Consider the following 19,544-nt stretch of genomic DNA (forward strand, 5'->3'; position numbering starts at 1 on the left):
GAGAATCAGAGCACCTGTTCATAGACAGTAGTACTTCCTATGAACACTCAAAAACTTTGCTTATGATGGAATATCTTACATTTTTTGTGTTGCTTAGCTAGACCCAAAAGGAGTATCTAGGAACAAGGTGAATTCACCAAATACTGTTTTTGCTCATCTTTGTGTAGGTCTATTTCAATGTTTTAGTACAGCTGAGCTGGATCTGATCCATCTTTTATTACTCTTCAGTAACAGAAACAGGTCTACAGCACTGATAAAATGTCTTTTAGTGGGCAGCACTAGCTTGTGATGCATTGTGTTTTCTTTTATCCAGCAGCACTGTTGCATGACATTAGGGTTGAAGAAGAAAATTTTTCTTTCTGTGATAAGGCCTTCTCATAGGGCCACAAGTTAAATGAGCACAGGCTTCTCCATTTTTGACAACTGCCCATTAAAATAATAAATTCAGATCAGAAATATAATCTATTATAAACTTAAATCAGTGTTCACTGCATTGAACCATCATGTGGAGATACTTTTTTTTCCAAGAAAGTGTGTCCAAATAATATGGAAAGTTATCAACAATGAAAACAATTTTAAGACATGATTATACACAAGCAGTTACAAAACTGAGCAGTCATCATCTGGGAGGGTGGAAATGTCTCAATTCAGGAATAAGTAATTAAAAGCTTTGTGTGCTTTTTTGTGTTAAGCCTCCCGTGAATTACAGTTGTGCAGGTAGTGACACTCATCAGTTTGCATTGCAGGCTCCTGTTTTCATGACTATAGTGCTCCTAATCTCAACTGTCCAAAGGGAATAGTTTCCACAGATGAGATTAAGAAGCTATGCTTGTATGTTAAGAACAGGTATTGGAGAAAAATCACATGACTCCATGTATTTAGAAAAAAATGTTGTTCCTTAGGATTAAAGCAGTGACTTGAAACTTGGCGTTTGTGGCTATTTGACTGTGCCTTTTGATGTTCTTGTGATAACTCAGCCAATTTATAAGCCCTGGAAAAATCTCAGATATGCCTGGGAAGTTATGTGGGCATTTATTCAATCACATTCTTGCTGATAAGCCAAACTTTCATTTGTTTGATGTATTAGCCATGACTGAGCCTGGCCACTTGTTTAGTCAGGTACAGTAGCTGAGCTGGACAGGATTATTTAGCAATTGAATAATAAAGAGGAGAAGGAACTGGATCTGAGACATATTGGATACTGTTAGAGTACTAAGTCACTTTTCCACAAGGTCAGATAAAAATGCTGGTTTGGTATAACTTTTCTCTAAAGTACATGGTCATGTAGTGAAGTACTAGATACCATGTGCAAAATAATATCTGAGCTTGTGAATGATAAATATTCTGAAAAGAAGTCTTGAAAAATTTGTCCTTCTCCAAGATACGTTTTCTTATTCTGCTCTTCAGTTTATATATATAAACCAGAAATCGATATTACCTAATGATGTGGTAGAGAATCAAGTTAATATTTATAAAGAGACAGTCTGTGAGACAGAGGTCTTCATAGTAAAACCTTTAAAGCAGGCAGCATGATTGTAGTTGTGATGTAAGCACAGCACTGCATCATGAAGAGCATTCACTTTGGGCTGCCTGTTATGCAAGTACTCAGAGACAGAACAGTTTGATCACATAGTGAAAGGCTTAGCACAACACAGGAGGGGGGCAAATTAAGATTTCTTGGGCAACTAATTGTGTTATGAGAGCTTGAGTTTCATATCATTGTTCTTTTTATATTACCATAATATTAAGATCACCTTTTAAACACAGGAAATGCAAGTGTAATTGTTCTTGGACTAAGTCAGTCTTGGTCACAAAGCCAAAGAGGATGCAACTCTGACCTTGGATGTCTGTTTTGTTTTAGCTACTGTCAACTGAATTTCTGAGTGGGTTGATGAGTGCTTTATATAATAAATTCTGCACACGGATTATTTTTTTCTTTTTAATGCCCTGGGAATTCAGTCTGTAGCAGGAGTGTAAAAAGCAGGGAATGTTGTGCTAGAAGCTCTGTCTTTGGATGGACATTGCATACATAGGTATGCATATTTGCATATAGAGCACTTAAATTTAGGGACCCTCCTTAAATCCACTGTTACATTTCTTTTCCTGCAGGAAAAGAAAAATCATTCATGATAGAATGGGAGGACAGACACAACTATTAACAGAGTTTTGTGTATTTTTTAATCTAAAATTGTATTTTTAAAATCCTTGAACTTAAAAATGTTAAGAGAAACCTTGTAAACCTAGGGCCAGGTTAACACATAATTTTGATCTTCTGTTCTTGTACAAGCAGTTGGTGGAAATGTGATCCTAGACTTTGCAGTGGTGAGGATATTTAAAGCTTTCCCTATATTCTAGAGAATGGAAGTAATTGTTACTACATATGCACAATAAAGAGTTGGGTTTTTTTATTTTTTTCCACTGAGACAACTCTGAATCCTTTTTGATAGATAATAACTTAAAATATATACAATATAAAAGTCATTCATGTGGAATAATGCTGGTTTCGTCATGGCATCTGTGAAAGTCTTTTGGAAAGTGATGGTATTTTCCTGTGCATCCAAAGTATGTCCATGAGAAAATACCTGGATATTGGGCAGCATACATCTGATTTATTGAAATTCATAACACAATCCCATAGCTGTAAACATAATGATGCTTTAGGTGTTTCTGCATAATTGCAGGTTTCCTAAAGCACAGCATTGGCTTTCACATCATGTGGAGAAGTCCTGTGAAAATGAGTCTTCTGGTGATAAAAAAGAACTGAAAATGTAGAATGTATGTTTCCTAGTCGTCAGTAACATTGTGATAGTAAGATGCTGCAAAATAGCTGTGGTATAGATTTATTTAATGCATTGATTAATAATTCTTTCTAAAATACTTCCATGACTACTTAGAGTCAAATGAATTTAATTTGAAGAAATGCTAATCCACATTGATTTCATATAATGTTTTATAAAACTTGCTCACTTCTTAGAGGCCTTTGAATACTAGTTATGCTAGTATTCTTCGTTTTTTTAAGTGTCTCTATTTTGATTGGAATAGATATGACTATCCTACAGAGATATATCAACGAGAAGATTGCTTTTAATATGTCACTGGTATTTGCAGTTGTGACAAAACCAACTAAGAACACACTAGTCAATAGATTTTGTTCTATAAAACAGTGTATAGCTCTTGGCAAAGACCTAGCTCTTTTGAGTCACTGAAAACTTAATTTAAATATTAGATTTCTTAAAGAACTCATTGATTTTTCCTTTATTTAGAGGTCTAGATGAATCTACCTTCTGCTCTGCAATTCATAATGAACACAGCACAGGACTGACAAAAGGAATGCATGATTACAGGTAACATTGCAGTAATATTTGAGGGAAGGATTGTTTGTTTCATTACCTGTGCTCAGAATGTTAAAAAGCCCAGAAGACAATAGAGTGATCAGTGTCTGATTTTTTTGAAAATGAGACCTTCATACAGGTTAAAATATGGGAGCATCTACTTGCTTAGCAATTCATCTTCTGATAATCTGGTTTTTTTCTAATATAAAAGCCTTTCCCCCCCAGATCATTTTAAGAACTTTTTCATGTCACTGTCGTTTAACCATCTCTGATCCCATCAGAGGTTGTTTTCTTGCTCCCTCTTTCATGATTTCCCCTTCTTCATTCTAAGAATAAAACTAAGATACAGGACCTTGAAAACAGTGTTGTACTGCCAGGTAAGACTTAACACTTGTTTAAGCTTAAATTAATGAGAATCACATATTGGCTTTCAGAATGACATATTTAATAACATTGGACCCATATACAGTTTACAGAGAAATCTTGTTATGAAAGAGTCTAAAAAATATGGTACAGTTTAAATTGAAGTATAAAATAATTATCTTTGTATTGGAACATCTCACTAGGTAAATGTTTTCTGAAAAGCACTTTTTGAAACTATGATAAGTAAGAAGAGAGCCACAGATTTAGGAATATGTTGTACTTTATCAGATTAGTGGAATTATTTTGACATCAATAAGACTTGTAATAAAAATCTTAACTTTTTTGTTTTTTTCTTTTTTAATGCAGAAAAGCATTCTATGGAGTAAATGAAATTGCTGTGAAAGTGCCTTCCATTTTTAAACTTCTAGTTAAGGAGGTAAAATCTTTTTTTTTTAACAAATTAAAGAAAGAAAGGTGTATCATTGAAAGTTGTTTCTAGTGCAATGACTAGAGACTGTTGGAAACCTTCCCCTGGAGCCCAGCATTGTAAAACAAAATCATATGGACAATTTTTTTGAGCTCTCCAACTCTCCTTAGAGCTAAAGATCAAAGAGGCCTCAGCTTTAAGCTCTCCAGAGTTCACAGTCTGGTGCTTTAGTAAGGACATTAGAAAACATGTCAGAATTGTTTATTAAGAGTAAATAAGAAATAACATCCCAATTGCTTTAAGAATTATCACTTAAGGTGCATCAGATATTTACATTACCTTGTTTTGAGGTGTAGGGGAAAGTGCATGCAGTCTTCAAAGTCTATATTTGTGTATTATTTGAGTGAGAACTGTGCTTTTGAGGGGCTGAGGAGGTAGTGGGAAAAAAGGATCCTTTTAGCAAAGCAAACAAAAATTATGTATAAGAACTGAAACAGTCTTCTTCCTGCAGGAGGATAATTTCAGCTTTGTTCTAATGGAGAATCCATGTGACCTTTTGGTGTAACTTGAATGTCCTGTCACTTTTCTAGGTTCTCAACCCTTTTTACATTTTCCAGTTGTTCAGTGTGATATTGTGGATCACTGATGAGTATCACTACTATGCATTAGCAATTGTGATTATGTCCGTAATATCCATTGTTAGCTCACTCTACACCATTAGAAAGGTAAGTTCCAAGAAAATGGATGCATCTTTCTGGCTTTTTACTGATTGCCTTATTTTTTTGTGAAATTGCTTACAAATCTTTAAGAATTTTTCAGACTTACACGGGTAGAATATTGTTATGCATTTTCCCTCTTTGAGCTGAAGAATTTGGATTTATAGTTTTCTTTGAGACCTTTGCAGACTTTCCGTGCTGATGAATCTATAGGTTGGCCTCAGATAACAGAAACACTAACTTGCTTAAATAAAACCTGGACACAAGTTTATGTACCAAGTTTTATTGACAGTAGTGATTCCATCTTGCATTGTTTCCTTGTTTGAAAAAGCCCTGCAGAACTGAGCACCAGTGAAGCATAAGTGGGTTGTTAAACTGGTGATTCAATTTTCTCTGTAGACTTTGCTGATGGAAATCAAAGTAGTAATTATCCTTAAATTGCAATCTCTGAATTCAGACCAGACACAAAAAGACCCCCAAACAACTTCTACATTAATTCAAGTTCATACAACTACTGCAGCTTTTACTTTTGTATGCTAATGACCAAATGATTTAATTAGATTTGGCATGACTTTATGTTTACTTCCAGTATGCTGTTAAAAATAGGAGCCTGTACAGAGTGATGCACTCAAACTTTATTTGCCCATAAGTTTTCTAAACTATGTTCAAGAGAATGTTTTGAGTAGCATTTTGTTGTTGTTAAAGTAGAGAATCTCATCACTTCTACTGTAGAAAGTGCATTTTGAAGAAGACAAGCTGTGCTTTTGAATAATGAACTTTTCTCCCCTTTGCAGCAATATGTTATGTTACATGACATGGTAGCAGCTCACAGCATTGTAAGGGTTTCTGTCTGCAGAGGAAACCAAGGTAAATTTCACAGGTGGCCTGGAAGGTTGAATTTAAATTGCTCATGAAGTGTGAGTGCAAAGTAGGTCTGCATCTGTTCTTTCTTTGATCAGTTTGAAATGCTTGCATTCCTAGCAAAATTGCATGGGAAAAGAAGTTCAGAGTGGAATTTAGATATTGTAATGTGTTCAGGATTAACCTTCTAGATGGTATTTTCAGTGAGTATCAGGTTTGTTCTAGATTAGATGCTTGTCCTATTGCTGTTGCTCATTCACTACCATTCCACTTAGTAATTGTCAGTCTAGTTTCTTTCCTGACTTGAAGATGTGCATGTGTTGGGTCTCCATAACAATTTATTACCCAACAAGGGTTGCAAGGTGATTTCTGAACTTCCCCTCATTTGGATACCGCAGCAGTTAAAGGTGTGATATCCAAAGGACTGTGATGCATGATATTGTTTTTAAGGCATACATTTGTGTTGGGCTTGTGTCTTTATACTGAAGTTACACTGTAGCTAATCGTTAATATCTTTTGTATAAGCTTGATTCCTTTAATTTGTCATGATGCACTCTATCAATGTGCTCTGGAGTTTAATCTGTGGTGGAATTGGGGGTTATCAATGGCTTTTTCTGTATATTTTTAAAATCTCTTCATGCCATTAATAAAATGAGTTCTTCATTTTATTAATAGTTGTACTTGTCACCACTTGGATCTTGGATGTGAGGGTCTTTATCAAGTTTTATAGATGGTGGCTATTTTCAAGTAAACTTGTTTGTGTTCTAATATTCAGAAATAGAAGAAATCCTTTCCACCGACCTCGTGCCTGGAGATACCATGTTAATTCCATCCAATGGGACAATTATGCCCTGTGATGCAGTACTGCTCAGTGGTACTTGCATTGTAAATGAAAGTATGCTAACAGGTAAATTGATACACAGTGCTGCATGGCTAAAAGTATTCGTTCAGTGCATGCTTACTTGCAGTATGTTTTAGCAGAAGTGGATATGTTTGTTTGAAATGTGTATGTTCTTGCAATTAGACATATTCTGAAGTGCTTCGGTACTTGTGTTCCGCTTATCTGCAGCAGCTACCTGATACTGCTTGGAAACTCCAAAAATGAGTGATGGTTTCTTGTTATAAAGCTTTCTTCTTGATAGTTTGTCTTCCTGCCTCTCAACTTGCTGTTCTCAGTGCAGATAGAGTTCTGAAGCCTGCTTCTTCAGAAAATTTTCCCCCAAACTTTTTTATCTTCTTCCAAAAATGAAGGTAGTGAGCAGAATGTTCTACTGTATTTAAAACCATAAATTATTATCTCAAGTAATATGTTGCATACACTGAAAACCAGGGATCTGATGTATTTAAAGGACAGCTTCAGTGACTAGGATGGACTTTTTCTTATTCCTTGGATAATCTGTCCAAATTGACAGCCTTTAGAAAATTGTAGTTCAGAGATTGTGTGTTCTATCATGTTAAGTTTTCCTGAATATACTTGATCCTCTTGCTGCTGCTAGCAACTGATAAAAATTGATTGCAGCCCTAGCTTGAGTGCAGTCAGTCACCAAAAGAGCTGAGAATGATTTTCTTCAGCTTCTAGTTTTTCTAAGTAAAGATGGGGGTGATGCTTTTCAGCAAGAGAAGGAAACTTGTCCTGGTTTTCTTTAATGAACTCTGTTTTACATCTATGTGTCTTGAAGTAAGGGGCAGAAAAGCTCTGTAAGGAATAGAGTTGTATAACATTTGGGTAAGGAATCTGCTGAGCTGAGGCTAATAGGTGAGAGACTACCTAATAACATGCTGAAATGAAGATTACTGCCGTAAGTCTGCCTGTGTGCTGGTGAAGTGAGATGATATTATTCTACTTGTAGTTGTGAATGAAAAAAAAGTCTGTTCTTTTCTGATCTTGCTTAGAGACTTTTTTCCCTTTAAGGTGAAAGCGTTCCTGTCACAAAGATTAATCTGCCAAATCCTTCGGAATATCCAAAAGCAGTGGGGGATGAGATCTACAGTCCTGAAGTGCACAAGCGGCACACACTGTTCTGTGGAACCAATGTCATTCAGACCCGGTTCTACACTGGAGAACTGGTCAAAGCTCTGGTGGTGAGAACAGGTATTGATTGTTAAGTTTATCCGTTGTTAATTTACTACTTCTTTTTGTAGGTCTGTGTCAACTGGCTGGTACTGCCAAGCTTGGGTAAAGGAATGTACCCCAAATAGTTTGATTAAAGGCTTAAAAGAATAATAAAACTAGGTGATGGTCTGAAGATTAACAGTTGGCAAGTAAGAAAGTGAATCAGTCTTCAGCATCAATTTAAAACTTATGTGAACATATTTTCATGTGCTTTAGTTGTTTTTTTGTAGTGTGTTGGTTGAACTGCATGTGCCTCTTGGAAAAGGTTTGGGTGGGTAGTGGGGACCAGCTGATTTTAGCAGAGGCATTCACAATGCCAAATGTTTTTCTTTACCTATAGTTATTTCAAAGTACTTAACATTTAGTTAAAAAATTAGTTTGATCTATCTACAAAAATGCTAATTCATGTTAGACATCTGGGGTTAACTAATACAGATATTCTATGAAAACCAATTGCACAAGCTAATACAATTGGAGGATTCTGCTTTACAAAGATCATCTTTAAAAAATTACCACGAAATAAATGAATGCAAGCTATAATTCAAAGTACAGTAGAATTAGGTAGAAGAAATTGGACTGCATTGGCTAGACTGCTACTTAAAGCAACTTTTTCTGCTAATAACTTCATCCTAGTTTGCTGCTTTTTCCTCTGGTGTATTCTTTTCACCCTCTGTTAGTCTGCTTTAGCAGTAAATTTTTTTGTTTTATTCTCTTTCTTGAGGCTTCTATTAGTCTTTTCTTTCAAAGAGATATTTTCCTTCCCTTGAACACATCTGTCCTTTAAGAATATCCATCTCAACTTGTTTTGTTTCTCATATAAACTTCATGTGCCCAGCCGGTGTGCATGTACAGCAAGGTGATCCCATGCAGCAACAGAAATGAACTGCTGAAGGCGTGTTGCTTCTGCTCTGCAGGAGGGACAGTACTTTTTGTTTTGAAGTCTCATACTGTGGTCTGTAACTTACAAGGAGCATTGCAATTGCTCCCAACACGCTGAGTCTTAGTGCCTTGACATCAGAAGTTGTGTTTGTAAAATGTTCTTTGCCCATGGCAGGTCCGAGTTATCTCCTGTTGTAAACAAGATGAATTCAGCTCTTTGGGCTTTATTCAGGTTTTATGTATGGACAAATTCGGTTTTCCTGCTGTGGCTATGTATAGAGAGAAGCAAAGTGATGCAAAATTCTCTGTTCTTCCTGTCACAGGAACAGTTCTTAGGCAAGAGGGAATTTCGCTCTCCACAGAACAGGGTAGATGTCACAGCACTTGCAGCTTCTTGCTCCTAAGATGTCTGATAGTAAGAACTAAAGTAATTCTAACACAGTAAGGGAGGGAAATGCCACGAAATTGAAGGTACATAAAAATCTAGTCCTTAAAAGATCTAAGAGAACAGAACTCAATATGGTTGTGTGCAAAGGCCTAATCTGGTCATAAACCAGGATATAAGATTGATCTGCTGGTATTATACTCACAGAATTCTTCCAATTAAGCCTTCAACATGTTTGATGTTACAGCTGACATATAATCAAATGTATTCATTTCTTTCTTCCTAAAACTCAGCTGATGGATGTCATTATGGTTCCTATTTGTAATTGAAAAGAATTCAAAACTGGTTATTTTGCTTTAGAGAACAGAATTGTCCCCTAATGTTATCTGTATATCCAGTGTGTTCTAAAGCCATACCATGAGGTTTTCATTTATTGTTTTACCCTGATGTTGTCTATCCTATGTAGCTACAGAACCTTCTGCAAAACCATGGCAAAAAGAATAGAAAGTAGTCCTGATTTTTTTGTTGACCACTATGTTGAATTACAAAGCATTCACTGCTCAATACTCAAGTACATACAGACATGTTGAACTTCCCTGAACAGGCCCATGGTTCATATTCTGCAGTAGCAATTTCAAAGCCTGGAGGCTACATGTCTTTTCATCTTGTGATGAGCTCATCCACTTCAGGAGTGATGCTATAGTTGCTCTGTTTTGGTAGAATCCTATATGCCAAATGTGCAGGTGGAGGGCTCAGCCTTTGCTGTGGAGGCTTGCAGACTGAGAAGCTGTCAGGGAGCTGTCACTAATGCCAGAAGACCTGGCATTGACATTGAGGTTGTAGAAATAGACTTTGAAGTCTAAGCAGATGGAAAATGTTTTGGGCACACAAGGTTGGGCATTAATGTAGTCCTCTTCAAACATCAAGGCAAAAGTTCAAGTAGGACCTTGGGATATCTGTTGGTTGTTCAACTGTAAGACCTTTAGAAGGGTAATCGCCTAGTTTAGTTGTCAAAATGCCATCAGGAGGTGCCTTTCTCCAAAAGATGACTCCCTGGCACTGCAGTTTTTTCTGAATCTTTCATTCTAGCTCTCAAGGGACCTTATGGAGACTTGCTGTTTAAGTATTTAATGTTGGACTATGAATATCTTCATTTTCTTTTTTGCAAGGACTGGCTTAATTAGACAGTAAATATATGCTCTAGCCCTGCACTGTGAGGAATAAAACGCAGTACAACAAACTCTGCTGGGCCAAACTATGTGAGGATTTGCTGCTGCTGCAGAGGAGGGGATTGTTTGCGTCAGCTGCATGTCCTTGCCATAGGAGAGAAACCCTTAGTATGATGTGCACATATATTTTTAAAGCACCTTAATTACAGTATTGCAAAACATCTGCTATGGATATTGAGAAACAGTTGTAGTGAAATTAGTAGCTTGAGGGGGGTTTTTTTGAGGTTTTTAATATATTTGAATAGGTTTGCTTTTGTTTGTATTTTTAATAACTTACTCCTTTTTTATTTCTAGGCTTCAGTACTGCTAAAGGACAGCTTGTTCGTTCCATACTGTATCCAAAGCCCACTGATTTTAAGCTCTACAGAGATGCCTATTTGTTTCTTCTGTCTCTGGTGGTGGTGGCAGGCATTGGGTTTCTTTACACAATTGTCAACAGCATCTTAAATGAGGTATGTTTTAATTTCTGGTCCAGAACTGCCTTATTATAAAGAGGGTGACCATGACTTCCATCACACTTCAGATGATGAGAAACGTTTTAAAGTGAATATTTTTTGCTCTATTTTATATCAATGAAATGAGACAAGGTTACTGTGAAAAAATTTCAGCACAGGAGTAGAATTTGAATATCTTACAGAGAAATTTGAGTTTACCTTGATTTCTCTTATCTCTAATTACTAGATTTTTACCTATGTTATATGTAAGATTACCATCTGACTTATATACAGTTGGAAGAAAGAGAATACAGCACATTTAAAACATGCTGCAGGCAAAAAAATCCTTATCAAGGAATAACCTGATAACTGTAAAGTTTTTGGTTTGTTTTTTTTTTTTTTTTTCTTTTTTCCCTCTTAAAAATTTTTGCGTTACTCAGCTAATGTTTTAAAGTATTATATTTCCAGGGAGGAAGGTGCAAATTAGAAGTTATGGGTTGTGGATAATTTAGGACTGGATTATTGTGATTGCTGATGGTGGGTGAAGATTGTGCTGAATTTCTGGGCAGTCCAGAGCACACTGTACTGGGGAAAACAATGTGTGGGTTTTGCCCATGTCAGTGGGATAGTGAATGTGTAAGCAGTGAGTTCTTGTTCATTAACTCTGACCTCTGTTGCAGGTTCCAGCTCGTACCATCATCATCGAGTCTCTTGACATTATCACTATCACGGTGCCTCCAGCACTCCCTGCTGCTATGACTGCTGGCATCGTTTATGCACAAAGAAGGTTGAAAAAAATTGGCATCTTCTGCATCAGCCCACAAAGGATAAATATTTGTGGCCAGCTGAATCTTGTTTGTTTTGATAAGGTTAGGGGAATTTTGAAACCTTGCTGCCTGGAAGGGCATTGTCTTAGAAAAGGGTGTTTGTATAGAAAAAAAAGTAAAACTCATTTTTTATGTCAGTTAAATCATTTGTGATCTGTTAGCTTCCAGGTATTCAGTGTTTACCATCTGTTTACTCTCCTATTTTAATCTTCTCTAAAAAGATGTTGTAATTGAGCTGCTTTCTTATCTCAAGGCTCCCAAGTCCTAACTTACTACTGGCACCACAGAAATGTGAGAGTTGAGGCTTACTAAGAACTTTATTTAGCACACAAGCTGCTGAAAAACTCAAATGTGAAGTCAGACTTTTTCTCCTTTTCATTAGTTAAATGGAAAGCTGAGCGAGCATATTTTGTTGTTTGTTAACCAAACAGGAGTGGAAGACAGTAATGGTGCTAGCCAGAATTCCTTGCTGTTGGCTATTTCCTAGATAAAATTTAGTTTTCTCCTTAGATTTTATCTCAAATAGTAAGTATAATACTAACTGTATTATTTCAACTGTAAGTACATGTCAGTTACTATTTTAGCTATGTAAGGTAGTACTAATGGTTTAGTATCCATTTTCCCTTGTCCCCAGTCCCTGAATATTGAGATGATGTGCTATCATCTTTGGATTTTAAGGGTCTGTTTCGTTTGACCTGTCTCCAGTGAGGAGCATGACGGCTTTGAATGTTTTTAAAAATTATTTATCAGGTTTGGAACTTAATTAGTAGCAAAAAGCAAGGGAGGTACTGTATTTTCTGTCCCGAAGCCTTGATTTGTATGTGAAAACAACAGAAAATATATCGTTCAAGTGTAATTTTTTTAAATAGCTGTTAATTTTTGCTTTGACGGAAGATAATTTGTTTCTGAAGGCTTTTTCTTTATCCCGTGCCCCATGGTCTCTTTTGCAGACTGGCACACTTACTGAGGATGGCTTGGATCTTTGGGGAATTCAGCGGGTGGAAAATGCTCGGTAAGGACGGGCTCAGAGCTCATAGCAAATATGATACTCAGTTGTACTGTAACAGCTTCAGCAGAATAGAATAGAAAATTCAGTGTGAGCTCATATATATTAACATTTCTGTAATGCACTGTAGGAATGCCAGTTAAACTGTGGTTTAGGTGTAGTGGAAGTTACAACTCCACAGTGAAGCTGAGGTAGAATTTTATTTGTGAGAGTCTGCGACCTCATCATGGTCATACTGCAAAACTGTTGCAGATACTGTTGCATGTTTCTTTAATCCTGTCCTCCTAAGGGATGACTTTTTGGACTGCTAAAATGAATTCGCTTAGCTAATTAGGTACTAAGTGATAAGAGGGTTTTGTATGAGAGATTAAACTAGACAGGAAAGGAATGACCACTGAGTGTTTGAAGGAGGAAAAAGTTGTGATAGTTTCTGAAGATTCTAGCCCAGAGTCTTAATTTGTTTTCTGTGATGTGTGAAAATACAAGTGAAGGGACTTGTGCAGTCAATTTTCTTCTGTTAATCTAAACAAACCTTTTGAAGTGGCTCATAATAAATAATTATAGTGCTAAGTATATTATTACTTCATTGTTTCAGTTTCCTTTTGCCGGAAGAGAGGGCTTGCAGTGAGAGCTTGCTGAAGTCAGAGTTTGTTGCTTGCATGGCAACTTGTCATTCCCTTACAAAAATTGAAGGGGTGCTTTCTGGGGATCCACTTGATTTGAAGATGTTTGAAGCAATAGGATGGGTAAGTGCCGTTTTTTTTTTCCCCTGAATATTGCACTATGAGCAAGTCAAAGTTAATGAATGTATAAATTAGTTGATTTTTTTTTTTTAATACAGATTTTAGAAGAAGCAACTGAAGAGGAAACAGCCCTTCATAATCGAATCATGCCAACAGTGGTTCGACCTTCAAAACAACTTTCCCCAGAATCCAAGCAATCAACAGATCAAGAAATGGTATAAAAACTCAAAACAATTGATTTGAGTCAAAGAAACACATTTTACTGTATGCTGAGGTTCTGGCTGATAAAATTGAAATGGGATCAGAACTGTGAGGGTTTTCATGGCAAAGACACAACAAACATTTAAACCATTGTTGAAGGTAGTGGTTCAGTATATGCCACTTTCAAGGTGAGCAAACTGAGTGTCAGCATTATTACCTTTACAGACTGGTTATAAAGTACAGTAATGCTTCTTGAGCTTATGCCTTTTAATATGGGTATTGTTACCAAATTCTGTTTTAATGAAGTGCTTTGGTGTGCTCACCTTGCAGTTTCAGTTAAAACTATCATTTGTTAATGTCACTGTGTGGCATGGAATTCTTACCGCTCTCGTACCTTAGAGATAATACTAAGTGCTGAGTGAAAAACCAAAATGTACTTAGCAGATTTAAAAGTTTCTTCTGGCTGTATTTTAAAGTATTTTTAAATATTTCACAAAGGGAAATTTTAAGCATGTGAATGTATATCCAGATTATCACAGAGTAGGGTAGTGGGAGAGCATAACAAGTCAGTGCATTTGTATGAGTTGTAATTTGTTGTAGATAGAAGTGTCTTTCTTTTGTTCAGAGTGCAGTGTACATGCACAGCAGTAGTCACTGTGCAGCAGTTGATATCTGAACATTCTTGAAACTTACTACATTTGTGGGGGAGGGGATTTACTTAATAATCGTGATCTCATTCCAAAACACCATAGTACTTTAGTCATTTACAAAGGCTAAACAGACAGTTTGGGCTGTGGAAGGTCTTGGAAATTCTAATCAAGAACTCAAACTCTACGTTTGTACTGTGTCTCACTTAAAGTAAAGGATACCAAATAGCTGCGGTTTATTTATATTCAGCTTTTGGGAAATCTATTGAAAATACAGTATGACTTGATACCAAGAATGCTGTGCAGACTCATTTACTGATTTGTGTTGAAATACTTGGTAGCTGAAGAAATACTTAAAATTGATATTTAGAGTGACTGTATTTTTTTTGTTTTTCAGGAATTGTTTGAGCTGTCGGTAAGTAGGATTTTTCATTCAGCACATACCTGTTATTCTTAAGATATATGTGGATGTAACCCTTTTCTTCCTTCCTTCCTGTATGACACAGGCTGGGTATGAAATCGGAATTGTGCGCCAGTTTCCATTTTCCTCGGTGTTGCAGCGCATGTGTGTAATAGCCAGGGTTCTTGGGGAAAAGAGAATGGATGCTTACATGAAAGGTGCCCCAGAAGTGATTGCCAGCTTGTGTAAGCAGGAAACAGGTAAAGGGGAAAATTATTTTTATTGCTTCTATAGCTGAACTGAAATATGAATATTTTAATAACTCAAAACTTGATCTTTTTAAAGTTCCTGTTGACTTTGAGCATGTCCTGGAAGAATACACTAAGCAGGGCTTCCGAGTTATTGCTCTTGCTCACAGAAAACTGGAGTCTAAGCTTACGTGGCACAAAGTCCAGACTATTAGCAGGTAAGAGTGACTTCACTTTTTTAATAAGTAACAGACTTTAAAAGCTGCATGCTTTGAATTAATATGTAACGTGTATTTTTGTTTAAATCAATTACTACTCTTCTTTAGCTTTTTTCTGTCTTGACATACATAGTTCTCTGAATCCTTTAGTTGTGCCCTGGACATACAAGATAAGGAAGTTTTTTTCTGTAATGAAGTGAATTCAGAGGATGAGCTTTAAGTGGAAAATGAGCTGGAAAATTATTTTCGTGATGTCTAATTTACACTATTGTGGCAGAAAGCCTCATCTGATTTCTTTGCTTGCACATTCTTTTATCATCTGTGTTTATTAAGGATAGTGGGAAGCAGTGGAAATCCTCCTATGCATGTTTGATGCAGTTTCTTTGTCTCCTAAAGCAAACATGTCCATTTTTCTTACGAGGTTTGGAAGGTAGAAGGGTTTCTTCCTTCAAAGAGTACTACCTCCTGTGAATTATTTTTGAGCTGAAATGGATAATGGATAATGTCATCTTTCCCGCAGTGCTTGAATGTGTAGGGCAGCTGTGAAAATGCCAGCTTTGACTATGTTCTTTTTTATCAGCCCTGTGTACAAGGTGAACATTTGGCAAAGCAGAGAAATGAGTTTTCCAGTTTTAGGTGTGAAAATCTACAATAGCAGTAGAATACCTAAGACCTGTAAATACATTGACTTTTTAATGTAAACCAAAGTGAATTCATTTCTCTGCCTAATTAGCTAGTGCTTATTAATCTTACGTGCCTTTGTGTGGTAGCTTTTATGGTAAGGTTCAGCTAATTTGGAAAATAGACGTGCACTCTAAACATATTTTAATATTTGGCCTGTGAATGCAGTTAGTTTCAGAGTATATTTTCTCGCTATAACCTATTTGAGACTGTAATTTCCTTTAGAAAGCATTCTCGTGGAAGAAACTGAAAATTGTGCTTGAGAGGAAACAACATTTTTTCACACTTGTTTTCAATTAAAAAAAAGGAAATAAGTATAAATTATTGTAATGATATATTTCACATCACTTTTTATAAAGCAAATTACTTCATGGTTAAAAATACACATTCCTCTTTACTTTGATAAACAGAAAATCAGGCTTTTAAAGCTATAACTAATAATTATGAATCTTATAATCTTCTCTTCCTTGTCTCTTTTTCATCAGAGATGCTATTGAAAGCAACATGGATTTTATGGGGTTAATTATAATGCAAAACAAGTTAAAGCAAGAAACCCCTGCTGTACTTGAAGATTTGCATAAAGCCAACATTCGCACTGTCATGGTTACAGGTTAGCATGTAAACATTGATGCTCAAAGATCCATCTCTTTTTGGTCTTGTTCTAATTATGTGTATGAAGTCAGATTTTAGTGTCAGTGAGTTTACACTGTGTTTATAGCAACAGGGAAGTTTAGAAACTTGTGAAACTCTTCAGACACCTTTTTTTTTTTTTTTCTTTTGGGTGCAAATTGCTTTGGTAAGTCAGAGAAACCAGAAGGGGCTGTAATTCCACTTTATAGTTTCTTCTCCCTAGTTCCAAGTGTAAGCTACTTGATACTGAATTGGAGGATGAAAACCCTTAGAAGTCTTCCAAATCAGACTAAGTGGAAGTCCTAGTCTTATTTTATGACTGAACTTGCTTTGAGCAGGAGGTTGGACTTGGATGTCCTGAGGGTCACTACCATTTTGATTTATACTATGAAAAGTCACTTTGTATTGGATTTTTTTCTGGGAGAATGACTTAGGTGCTTGTAAGCATGCTGAGTGTCTGTGCTCAGTGTTTTTCATACAGCATGTATTTGCTTTTTAAAACACAGGTGTTGTAATTTTGGAATGTTTTGCTAGGCTCACAATGCAGCTGTGTGTTTGTATGTTCTGTGACTGTGTAAAAAGCAGAATTTTAAATGGCTGCCTGTTTTCTGCCTTATTTTCCATATACTCTAAGATTTCTTCAGTAAGAGATCTTTATAGCTCTAAGCAGCACACAGAATTTCTAGGGGAGGGGGTTTACCTGCTAGGCTTGGTTTAATTTTATTTCATTCAAGCCTGCAGACATCATTCATTTACCTGAATGTTGTCTGTAGGCTTGATTTACTCTGAGGTTGGTACTGGTATGTGGGGCAGTCGTCCTCCTATGTCTATACAGGCTTTGTTAGCTCTTCTCTTACAGGGAATATCAGCATATGGTCTTGATTCTTTTCTGACTGAAACCCTTTTAAATGCAATTGTTTAACAGGGGATAACATGTTAACTGCTATCTCTGTGGCCAGAGACTGTGGAATGATTCTACCTCAGGACAAGGTCATTATTGCTGAAGCACTACCTCCAAAGGATGGGCAGGCTGCCAGGATCAACTGGCATTATGCAGATACCCTCGCAAAATGCACTAGTTCATCACCAGCCATAAACTCAGAGGTAATATGACCATATTATGCCCTTAGAGTGTAAGCAGTTAGTTTTACTGTTCTTTTTATGTTATTCCCTTAAATCGTAAATCTGCTGTTAAGCGTCAGTTCAGAATTGATATACTGGTTAACTTTCAGATCTTCAAATACCAAAGACTAGTAAAGCAGCTGGGGGAGGTAGTTTTTCAACTGTGATATGACATTTGACATTTCACTTGACAACGTTTTTCCCCCAACATTTCAATCTGTTAAAGCTTCTCTAGCTGCTTGTAGTTGAAACATTAATCTACATTTTCTTAGTAAATGGTTTTATTGTATGAGGTTTTTTTTTTTCAAGTGACGTTCTTATAAACCTGGTCTTGTGTAGGATCTCTAGGAATTACCCCTCTGAGTATTAGCTTGAAATGACAAGGTTCTAGTTAAATGCATTACAGCTAGAGTATTAAACTACTTTTGATAGGATATTCCAGTTAAATTGGTCCATGAAAGCCTTGAGGATCTCCAGATGACAAAATACCATTTTGCAATGAATGGGAAGTCATTTGCAGTGATTTTGGAGCATTTTCAGGACCTGGTACCCAAGGTAAGCATTTTACTTGGGTATGGGCACTTTCAATGGTGAACAGACTTTGCCCAGTGAGCATTAAGAACTCTTCTGTCTTGCAGCTTGTGCTACATGGCACTGTGTTTGCTCGCATGGCGCCGGATCAGAAAACTCAGTTGGTGGAAGCTTTACAAAATGTAGAGTAAGTATTTGCTTAAGCATGGAAAGTGAGAAGGTTGAATGTGTTTGGTGTGATGGGAGACAAAAATTATGCATGCTGCTAGCTGTTTTGCCTAAAGAAAAACGCTGGGCTGATAAAACTCCATGTGTTAATAGATCAGCCTATTAGCTGATCTAAAAGAATGAGTGTAGTACCATCTGCTGGCTAGTTGGGAAAGTTTCAGACTTTTCATGAAGTTGTAAGTGAGGAATATGTGCATAAACTGACTAACATTTTATAAATGCAGTTGCTTGGTTTACGAAACAAACCCATCGAATGTCTTCTGTGTGTTACAGAAGTATTATCAGGATGACTTCTGTTCACATTGGTCAATATGTGATTGTTGGTGTCAGGCCTTGCAGCTCTACAAAATACTACAAAAGCGTCATCGCCTAGAGCAAGGATTCTTTAGACTGCCTTGGGATGATAGAGAGCTAATTAACCGTTATTGCTTTGGTTGACCTGTCATTGTCATGTTGCTTTTCGGTCTACTTCCTTATATGCATAACAGCAACAGTAATTGATTCCAGCATTAATGATCACCCACTGTTATGCAAACCCTGAATAACTCAAAGTAATATAGAAGTAATTAATGAAATAAGCTAAATGGACCATGGTTGGAGAATGGTCCAGAATGCTGATATCTGTTTGATTTTTATAGTTACTATGTGGGCATGTGTGGAGATGGAGCAAATGACTGTGGGGTAAGTATATTTTTATTTTCCATACAGAGCCATTCAGTTAAATTGTACAGCTGAAGGCAAGTTCTAAAATGGTCTCTATTTCAATGTTACCTGGCAGGCACTAAAGAGGGCACACGGTGGTATATCTCTGTCTGAACTTGAGGCTTCTGTGGCATCACCATTCACTTCCAGGACACCCAGTATTTCCTGTGTGCCAAAGCTGATCAGGTAATGGCGCTGACTGTGAACATAAATGTGTCTGTGTGACTAATTTTGCATTCTCTGTTTTAGTATATATTTGATGCTGTAGGAAACCAGTGTGAATTCTATTGTATTCTATTCTATTCCTATTCTAGGAAACAGAACAATCCATACATTTTAGTGCTTCTGTTTCTTTCCTGAAGGTACTCTGAGCAAAACCCAGCCATAGCATGATTTACTATTTTGTTGTAAAATCCTTTGTCCATGTAAAGTTAATTTTTCAAAGCATTACCAAGCTTCTACACGTTAGTCTTAAGTTTTGTCGTAGTAACTTTCTAGTTTCCATAAAGGCTGTGTGTAATTACAAGCAGTAAAAATCTTCAGATAATAATTAAGCACCATACAAAGTAGAAGAAAAATTTTCTAAATAGGGTTTGACCAATTTTTTGACTCTAGAATTGG

General features: G+C 36.5%; 1 protein-coding gene across 1 annotated transcript in view; it reads left to right on the forward strand.

Moving 5' to 3' along the window:
- ATP13A3 (ATPase 13A3) overlaps nucleotides 1-19,544 on the forward strand; it is a 57,301-nt gene that overhangs the window by 23,652 nt on the left and 14,105 nt on the right. Inside the window, exons 7-26 of the mRNA XM_066193324.1 lie at nucleotides 3,264-3,344; nucleotides 4,062-4,131; nucleotides 4,713-4,847; nucleotides 5,633-5,705; nucleotides 6,475-6,606; nucleotides 7,612-7,791; nucleotides 10,600-10,757; nucleotides 11,420-11,608; nucleotides 12,517-12,578; nucleotides 13,168-13,318; nucleotides 13,414-13,530; nucleotides 14,561-14,578; nucleotides 14,670-14,823; nucleotides 14,909-15,029; nucleotides 16,196-16,320; nucleotides 17,266-17,444; nucleotides 17,895-18,017; nucleotides 18,101-18,180; nucleotides 18,860-18,902; nucleotides 19,000-19,109. Coding sequence (XP_066049421.1) covers nucleotides 3,264-3,344; nucleotides 4,062-4,131; nucleotides 4,713-4,847; nucleotides 5,633-5,705; nucleotides 6,475-6,606; nucleotides 7,612-7,791; nucleotides 10,600-10,757; nucleotides 11,420-11,608; nucleotides 12,517-12,578; nucleotides 13,168-13,318; nucleotides 13,414-13,530; nucleotides 14,561-14,578; nucleotides 14,670-14,823; nucleotides 14,909-15,029; nucleotides 16,196-16,320; nucleotides 17,266-17,444; nucleotides 17,895-18,017; nucleotides 18,101-18,180; nucleotides 18,860-18,902; nucleotides 19,000-19,109 — 2,301 coding nt within the window. The remainder of the gene's footprint in view (nucleotides 1-3,263; nucleotides 3,345-4,061; nucleotides 4,132-4,712; nucleotides 4,848-5,632; nucleotides 5,706-6,474; nucleotides 6,607-7,611; nucleotides 7,792-10,599; nucleotides 10,758-11,419; nucleotides 11,609-12,516; nucleotides 12,579-13,167; nucleotides 13,319-13,413; nucleotides 13,531-14,560; nucleotides 14,579-14,669; nucleotides 14,824-14,908; nucleotides 15,030-16,195; nucleotides 16,321-17,265; nucleotides 17,445-17,894; nucleotides 18,018-18,100; nucleotides 18,181-18,859; nucleotides 18,903-18,999; nucleotides 19,110-19,544) is intronic.

This window comes from Chamaea fasciata, unplaced genomic scaffold, assembly GCF_029207755.1.
Source record: "Chamaea fasciata isolate MVZ Bird 193981 ecotype frontalis unplaced genomic scaffold, bChaFas1.0.hap1 SCAF_11, whole genome shotgun sequence".
Taxonomy (NCBI): domain Eukaryota; kingdom Metazoa; phylum Chordata; class Aves; order Passeriformes; family Sylviidae; genus Chamaea; species Chamaea fasciata.